This window comes from Enhydra lutris, unplaced genomic scaffold (assembly GCF_002288905.1).
Source record: "Enhydra lutris kenyoni isolate GAN:26980312 unplaced genomic scaffold, ASM228890v2 scaffoldscaffold106, whole genome shotgun sequence".
NCBI classification, from domain to species: Eukaryota; Metazoa; Chordata; class Mammalia; order Carnivora; family Mustelidae; genus Enhydra; species Enhydra lutris.
In genome coordinates, this window is record NW_019154190.1 from 418,577 (window position 1) to 428,407 (window position 9,831).

Below are 9,831 nucleotides of genomic sequence, written 5' to 3' on the forward strand. Positions count from 1 at the left end.
GATGCGGGGCTCAATCCCAGGACCCTGAGACCATGACCTGAGCCGAAGGCAGAGGTTTAACCCACTGAGCCACCCAGGCGCCCCTAAGTGCTAAACTCTTATGTGTGTTTGTGTGTATGTACACAGGTATGGGCATGTGCGTACATGGGTGTATTTGTGCGTATGTGTTATAATATGAGTTTTCTCATTTAATCTTTAAAACTTCGAGGCAAGTATTGCTATTGTCCTGGTTTCATAAAAATGCATTTCAGATAAAATTTTACATTTGAATGATATGCTGTGTGATAATAGGACATAATATAAAATATTTCATATATACTATATTTGCATTAAATTTTCTTGTTTATCTCTTCAAATCATGGACACTTTTAGCTTATATTGTTACATTCTTAATATAATTATTTGGTTCAGCATCATACCCATTCCTAGGAAAAGTCAGAGTGTCATACATCTAACGTGGGATGCATTTTCCATGTCAACTCCTTTACAGAAGCAATGATTTTATTCCATCCATATTTAGGGAAATCCATTGTCAGACCTCTGCTTCTTCTATGTAGTTCCATTACAGTGAATTATCAGTAATGACCACTTAACAGGAATCAATTGTACACCAATCATGTAAGTCTGGTATTTGAAGAGAGTGCTTTTAATTGGTATATCAATTTGGCCATTGATATCATGGGTTTTTAGAATACATCCAAAAATAAAGGCAGCATTATCTTTTAGTATAAGATATAAGTGTGTATATCAGAATATATATTCCCAGGATTTCTGTATCAAACACTTTTCAAAAGAAATATTACTCAGGAAGAAATGATTTCTTGTATTTGTCTTTTGTCTTGCAATCAAAACTTTCATATAATGATGTAGTGTAGAAGCATACAAATAATTGGATAAATGTGAAGTCATACTGATATTATTGAATAATTTCCTTATATTTAAATGTAAATTCCCTTCTATTTAAATTTAAAGAAATATTCTGAATGGTTTATTCATATACTGAGATAATTGGCAGAAAAGTGAAAAGAATATTTTTGAAACTAGTCAAGTCAAAATTGCATAATGCATTTTGAACTTCTTGACAAGTGTAAAATGGTAAAGATTATTTGAGTGTAGTGAATTCACTGGGTAAAGGGTATGAAGGCCTTTCTTTTATGTCCAAGGAAAATTTGGGATATGACTGTGTTTATAACTAAATCCATGGTATCTAATGATGACAACATCTTCTATAATTAGTCTCTAAACTTCTAGAGGTTAGGGCAGTATAAACTGTATGTTACATCTGTTTATTTACATTATCATTATTAGACATAGAATATTTAATGTCAGGTAGAGAGAAAGAGACTATAACTTTATAAGACTACCACAGATTTGGAAAAGTTTACAGGGTGTATAACATTTGTCTTCCCTCTTTCTTCTGTAGAGTTAGGAAGCTCACCACCAGTGCATAACTTTTTGGATTCAAGAACAGATTTCATTCAACATTCTGGATAGCACAGAAGGTATCCTTTTCTCTATCATTCTAGCATCATGGGAGGATATTTCAGATGCCTGATTAACGGGTTGGGCAAAAATACATAAAAGATCATTGTAGAAGTTTGCTTGGGTGGCTTAGTTGGTTAAGCATCAGATTCTTGATCTCAGCTAGGATCTTGAACTCAGGGTCATGAATTCAATCCCTGTGTTGGGCTCCATGCTAGATGTAGAGCCTATTAAAAAAGTTCTTGTAGAAAGTTCAGGGAAGTGGAAAGAAGATAGTAGAACAAAAAAGATGATGTAGTCAATGAATTTATTAGGGAATGCTTCTAATATATAAAGATAAAGTATAGACATTCTTGTGAATGTAAATGTAAACATAATTGATGCATTGTGAAAAATTTTGATATCAGAGTCCATAGTCAAAAATTTCTTTAACAATCATTTACTGAGAACATACAATAGGCCAGTAATTCCTAAGTGATTGGGGTTCTGTAGAAAATAGACATTACATATTTTTCTTTTTTTACAGATTTATTTACTTTAGAGAAAGAGACAGTTGGGGAAGGGGGACAGAGAGAGATAGACTCTTAAGCAGACTCTTCGTTGAGTGTGGAGCCTGACCCAGAGCTTGATCCCATGACTCTGATATCCCGACCTGAACCAAAACCAAGAGGTGGGCCTTTAACCAACTGTGGCCCCCAGGTGCTCCGATACTTCTCAACACTAAAATTGAGAATGGATTTTTCAGTGCAAATGAGTATAACAACGGGAGTCACTAATGGAAAAAGGAAAACTAGAATGACAAAATTATGGGGAAAAGTGAGAAAAAGACAACAATTTTGGATAATTATTATTGAATTGGAGTTGTCAGTAATATTCATAGACTTATTTTATTCATAGATTTTAGAGGCTTATTTATGATCCACCAATTCATGGGAAGCATCAGTGCCCTTAAATCTTAATCTGTGTCTACACCAAAATTTACTGAGCTGTAGGTCAAACAAGTCAAAAGAGCAAGAACTTCTTAAATATGTGTATATCCACAACTTCATTCAAAGGTTAATCTTTTAATATAGTGAAAATTATAGCAAAACAACATTCACATTCCAGACCATTAAAATAGAATATAGAGGTTTATTTCATAATGAAGAATCGTAATACCAACTAAAACAGAAAAATTCAAATTATTCATATTTAACTAGAGACATATTTGTACATTTGCTTCCCCAAAGGGAAAACCAAAACACATTCATTCAAAATCATGAATAGTTATTTTTTTGTATTTAAAGATTTTGTTTTTAAGTAATCTCTAAGCCCAATATCTATACCCAATAAGTTGAACTTACAACCTTGAAATCAAGAGTTGCATGCTCTATTTACTGAGGCTGGCAGAGGCCAAAGACTTAAGAATAGTTCTTAAAGATGGCAAGTAACTTATTTTATATATTATTTCTTTTTCATAATTGGCATCCGTGTTTTCCTAAATTGTACCACTATGTCTCTGTGTGTGCAAGTATGTATGAATGTATATTTATTTATTGAGGGATAGATCATACCTACTGAATCTGTGCACATAATAGTAGAGGGAACAGTTAAGTAGCCACTATCCACATCTAAAGAGCATCATTATTTAGAAACCATATCATTCCCTATATAAAGAAGTAATTAAATATAAGTCAATTTTGGGAAGTTACTAAAACTGGCCAAAATAAAACATATTCTTATTTTAACTGAATACAATGTTCTTTTTCTTTTACATTTAAATACTAACGCTTCAAATTACAAATACAGATTAACCTAGTTTTAGCATCTCATTAGTTCATATTTTAGAAAAATATATAAATAATACATTTCATTTTCTCTAAGATTAGCCAAATAAGAGCTGAGACAGAATATTGAGTTCCATATCTTATTCATTTATTCATTTATTTAAAATATATTATTGAGCAACTACTATGTACAAGGCATTGTTCAGCCACTCAGCTTATACAGAGGGCAAAATAATGATCTCACATTTGGAAGTTTAAGTTCTTGTGTATTAGGATGACAATAAACAATAAATATAATTCATATGTTTATTTAATATGTTATAGATGAAAAGTGATTTGCAAAACACATCAAAGGACAGCACCACTGAACACTAAATCAAAACTAATGATGTACTATATGTTGGCTAATTGAACATAATAAAAAAAAGTAAAAGAAGAGTATGACCACATTAACAACAACAACAACAAAAGGAGAGCACAATAAGGAGAAATAGGCGAATTGGGGTACGCAGGGCAGGAGAGGGTACTAAGATTTTAAGTGCGCTGTTTAAGGGTACACCACATTTAAAGGTGACTTTGACAAAAGACTGAACTCAATTTAAGAATATGGAATTGATTGAATTTAAATAAAATAAAATTTAATTAAAGATTTTTTTAATGCAATTTAAAAAAAGAACATGGAATTAAGATCCTGAGACTACATGGAGCTAACAACTTACTGAACAGACCAAATATGATCATTTCATTCAAACGAATAAATTCCCAGATTGTAAAACAAGCCCATTTCAAAAGCTGGTTGAGAGTCTACTGATTTTAACTGCAAAATATGCCTCACTCTCTTTTTATTATTCTAATGTAATGTTTTCTAATATTATTCTAAATGTAAGTGAGTTTGAGATTTACACCACTGCATTTTAGCTCTCTCTTTTTTTTTTTTCCTATTTTAGGTAAAAGAGTGGAATTCATGATGGGGCAAGAGAATCACAGTTTCACCGGTGATTTCATTCTCCTAGGACTCTTTTCTTCTTCCCAATCAAGTCTAGTTTTCTGCTCCCTTATAGTCATTATTTTTATTATGACTATTACGGAAAACACAATCATGATCCTCCTTATCCTCAGGGACTCAAGACTCCACACTCCAATGTATTTCCTGCTCAGCCATCTGTCTTTCATGGACATCTTGCATATTTCTAACATTGTTCCCAAAATGGTCGCTGACTTCCTGTCAGGCAGCAGAACTATTTCATTTGCAAGTTGTGGCTTCCAGGTATTTCTGTCCCTCACCCTCCTAGGTGGTGAGTGTCTTCTCCTGGCAGCAATGTCTTATGACCGCTATGTAGCCATCTGCCATCCACTGCACTATCCCATTCTTATGAGTGACTATGTCCGCATCCTCATGGCTGGAGGGTCCTGGCTGGTTGGGACTGTCAGCTCCACAGTCCACACAGCTTATGCCCTCCACTTTCCCTTCTGTGGCTCAAGAGCTATTGACCACTTTTTCTGTGAGGTCCCTGCCATGTTGAAGTTGTCCTGTGTGGACACAACCCTGTATGAACGAGGAGTTTATGTAAGTGGCTTAATTTTTCTCCTCGTCCCTTTCTCCCTAATCTTTGCTTCTTATGTCCAAATCCTCCTCAGTGTTCTTCAAATGAAATCATCAAAAGCACGGAAAAAGTCATTTTCTACCTGTTCTTTCCACATGATTGTGGTCACAATGTACTATGGGCCATTTATTTTCACATACATGAGACCCAAATCATACCACACTCCAGGCCAGGACAAGTATTTGGCAGTATTCTACACCATCCTCACACCCACACTGAACCCTATCATCTACAGCTTTAGGAATAAAGACGTTCTGGAGGCAATGAAAAATATGCTCAAAGGTAACTTTCTCCATTAAAGATAGTAAGAAAAATGCTTGAAGCCTATGTTTTCTATATTAATATTCAATACTTACAGGTTATTCATTATTCATGTATCTGGAAAGAAAATCAGTTTCTATCCATCAAGAGTAGAAAGTGGATTTTTCCAAACCCCTGATGATAATAAACAAAATTTTTTAAGTATTTGTTTTATAAACACATACACCTAAAAAGGTACTATTCCCTCTCACAAAAAATTATAAGAATTTATAAAAATTGACTTTTACAATACAATCACATTTTAAAGGATCTATCCTTATGACTTTTGTACCTTATGAAACAGTAAAATTATAATTCCAATGTTAGAACCAGTTATCAAAAATTCATAAAAAATCATGTGCAAAATGGGTGGAGGTGTTCAAAAGGTAAGAATTCTAGTTGTAAGATACATAAGTTAAAAAGAAGTCCTGCATGGTGAACAGCATGGTGACTGTAGTTAACAATGTTCTTTTGTATATAAGAAAGTAGCTAAACATGTATGTTTTAGAAGTTCTCATAAAAAAATGAATTGTAGCTATGTGTGGTGATACATAATTAAACTTTTTTTGAAAATTACTTTACAATATATAGATACATCAAATTGTTATGCAGTACACCTAAGAACAGTAGAATTATATTTACATCTCAATAAAACAAACATAAATTGATGCATTTTATTATTTAACAAATAATATTAATTGAATGTATATTATGCATATTTTAAATATGTATTTTAATATACTAATACATTGTGTAATTCATGTGATATAATCCATACATTAAACATTATTTCATAAGAATAATATTTATTAAAAGTTATTTCATAAATAGCATTCAATTTCTATTAATATGAGTTCTAAATCATGGAAACATTTCATTATTTACACAATCCCTGTTTTCTTGCACACAGATGGAAGCAAGTATTGCATATAAGAATATCCAGACATGAATTGCATCCTTGTCCTAATACCCTGGGTCTTTTTATTGTGACTATCTGAGTGAGAGGGCTGCACCTCTGTACAGCGAAAGAGGTATAAAGAGGGACCAAAAGCAGTCTAGCAGGCACAAGCAATTTCTGTTTTTGCTCCCTTTCAAACTTAATTGGAAGCGAATTTGGGAAACAAAATGTCAGTATTACATTAAATCACAAACCAATACAACTACATGCATCACCCTGTAATCACCTGGGAGTTTCTAAAAACAAATAAACTTTCAGAGCTCCACTTGAAATATCCATTTTTCATTGAATAGTTTGTTTTGAAACCTTTGTTACTGAAGTGAGAAATGTCTGTACATACACTTACATATATACATCAGTTATGATACAATGAAAGTACTCATCCTTTGCTAGAAGCAAACACAAAATATTTAATAAGTGTATGTTAAAATTGCATCTTATTTTACATATGTCCATAGGGTTATATTTTGTAACTCTTTTATCATTTTATCCTAAAAATTATTGCAAAGAAGCAAATATTTTTTAACACTTATTTGTTTATTTTAGTGTGAGATAGCAAGAGCAGGTTCAATGGGGGGAGGGGCAGAGGGAGAAGTAGAGAGAGATTCTTAAGCAGATTCCCCATTGAACATGGAGCCAAAAGTGGGGTTCAATATCAAGGCCCTGAGATCATGACTTGAGTCAAAATCGAGAATCAGATCCTTATTCAACTGAGCTACCCAGCCACCTGCCAAATAAATGTTTCTATGCATAATTAATTCAAATGACTTTGTCAGTAATGAAACTAGACTACATTCAATTAGGTATCAAATTAATTAAATATTTATATTAAATGAATATCATATTTATACCATAAATTTTGCATACTGTGTCTTCTTTATCCATACATTCCTTCATTCACTGAAAGATACTTAGATTTTCTCTATTATCTTGGCTCTTGTAAATAATATTACAATGAACATGGGAGGGTTATGTCTTCGAGATCCTGTTTTTTCCTTTTGATATATAACCAGAATTGGGATTGCTGGATTACAATAAAATACTAGCCCTTTTTAATTTTTAATTTTTTTCTTCTGCTGTGCAAAAGCATTTTAGTTGGACGTAGTCACACATTCATTTTTGTTTTCATGTTTGGGCTTTTGATATTATATCCAAGAAACACTGTCAAAGACCAGAGCTTTTTGCTTCACTTTTCTTCTAGGAGTTTTATGTTTTTGGGTGGTATATTTCAGTTTTTAACATATATTGAGTTAATTTTTGTGACTGGTATAATATGGGGGTCCAATTTCTTTCTTCTATATGAAGCTATACATTTTCTCAATACCATTTATCAAAAAAACTTTCCATTCCCCTTTGAGTATTTTTGGAATCCTTGACCAATATTAGTTGATCATATAAGTGAAGGTTTATTTCTGGACTCTCAAATTCTGTTCTATTGGTCTAAGCTTCTATTTTATACCGGTGCCCTATTATTTTGATTACTAAAAATTTATAGTATAGCTTGAAATCAGAAAGTATGGTACCTTTATATTTGTTTGGTTTTTGTGGCTCCATACAAATATTAGCCATATTTGTGCTCTTTCTATGAAAAAATGCCATTGGAACTTTAAGGAGTTGCATTAAATCTGCAGATAGCTCTCAGCGCTAAATATGTAATAATAAGAATCTTCCAACCCATTAATGTGGAATATGTTTTCATTTTTTATGTTTTTCATTTTTTTAAATCAAACTTTTGCAATTCTTTGTATACAGATCTTTTACTTCTTTGGTTAAATATATGTCAGAGGACTGAATTACTTTTGATTCTACTATAAATAATTTTATTTCATTTTCAGATATTTTGCTCTTAGTTGATAGAAACACATAATTTCTACACTTTGATTTATAACCAGCTACTTTACTAAAATTATTGATCAAACAAGTTTCTGGTGGACTATCTAGGATTTTCTGTAAGGTTATATCATCTGCAAACAAATAAAATATTACTTCTTTCTTTCCATGGAGTATTGTTCTGCCTAGGATTTCCAGAAGCACTTTGCCTATGAGTGATGATAATGGACACCTTTGTTTTGTTTGTGATCATAGAGGAAATTATTTTATGACCGAATATGAAGTTATCTATGATATTGTTATATAAAACTATTTTTATATTAAGTTATAATCCTTTTATACCGATTTGACAGTTTTCTTTAATCGTGAAAAAGTACTATACTTACTTAGTGTTTTTTTCTGTATTTATTGAGATAATCATATGATTTGTACCTTCCATTCTATTAATGTAGTGTACCCCATCTATTGATCTGTGTATATTTAACCATTCTTGCCCCCCAGGAATAAATTCCATTGTATCATTGTATAAGACCCATGAAATATGTGGTTGACTTGTGTTTCCCATTATTTTATTGGGAATTTTTGCATTTGTATTAATAAGAAATACATGAATATATATATATATATATATATATATATATATATATATATATATATATACTTTCACTCTCTGAGTGTTGGCTTTGGTATCAGTGTAATACTGATCTAGTAAAATGACTTTGAGAGTGGTCCATCCATAACAACTTTCTGGATGTAGTTTAAGAAAAATTGTTGTTAACTCTTTAAACACTTGGTAAAATTCACTAATTAAACCATCTGGTCCTGTACTCTTCACTCTTGAGAGGTTTTTGACTCCTGATTTAGTCTTTTTACATTGTTCTTTGTCTACTCAGATTTTCTCTTTCTCTCTCTCTCTCTTTTTCTTGATTTGGTATTTGTAGGTTCTGTGTTGATATGAATTTACCTATTTCTTCTAGGTTATCCAATTTGTTGTCATATAATTATTTATGGAACATTGTATTTGTATTTGTATGGTATCATTGTACATTTTCTGCTTCTATTTCTGCATTTATTTAAGTCTTATTTTTTTCTTAGTTAAGATAAAGACTTATCAATTTCGTTTATCTTTTCAAAAAACCAACACTTAGTTTTATTGAATTATTTTATTTTCAACTACCTCATTTATTTCTGTTCTGGTATATTATGCCTTTCCTTCTTTTAACTTGTGGATCAGTTGTTTTTTTTCTTCTAGTTCCTTGAAATGGAAAGTTTGGTTGTCATTCAAGATCTTCCTTTTGACTTAATGTAGACATTATTGCCAAATAAAACCCCACTTGTAACTGCTTTTGCAGTATCCCAATAGGCATTGATTTGTTTGCTTCCATTTTTGTTTATTTCAGTTTTTTTCTCTTTTTGAATTTCCTCTTTCATCCATTTGATGTGCAAGATTGCTTTACCTAATTGGTACATATCTATGAAATTTCCAGCTTTAATCCTGTTATTGATTTCTAGTTTCATGCCATTGTTGTCAGAAAAGTCATTAGATATCACGTCAAACTTATTAAATTTGTGAATATTTTTTATCAGTATACAACCTGTCCTTCATACTATTCTTTGTGTTCTTGACAAAAATAATCTTTCTGCTTCTGTTGGATGGAATGTTTTGTACTTGTCACTTGCATCCATTTTGTCTAAACAACTGTTTAAGTCCAACAATTCTGTATGATATTGCTGAAAGTGGGGTATTAAAGTACATTACTATTACTGTATTATACATTTCTTCCTTCCCAGTTTTTTACATATATATGTATATATGTATATATGTACATATATACATATATACATATATATACCCATAATACATGTATGGCTATTATATTTTCTTGTTCAG

At 31.7% G+C, this 9,831-nt stretch overlaps 1 protein-coding gene across 1 annotated transcript; it reads left to right on the forward strand.

Moving 5' to 3' along the window:
- The first annotated feature begins 4,212 nt into the window (after nt 1–4,212).
- Nucleotides 4,213–5,151, forward strand: LOC111139399 (olfactory receptor 2AJ1-like). The gene has a single exon (XM_022491645.1). The coding sequence runs from the start codon at nt 4,213–4,215 to the stop codon at nt 5,149–5,151; it is 939 nt and encodes a 312-aa protein (XP_022347353.1).
- Nucleotides 5,152–9,831: the final 4,680 nt, after the last annotated feature.

What these genes read in the sequence shown, in the direction of transcription:
- LOC111139399 (XM_022491645.1), top strand. Translation starts at nt 4,213, where the DNA reads ATGATGGGGCAAGAGAATCACAGTTTCACCGGTGATTTCATTCTCCTA.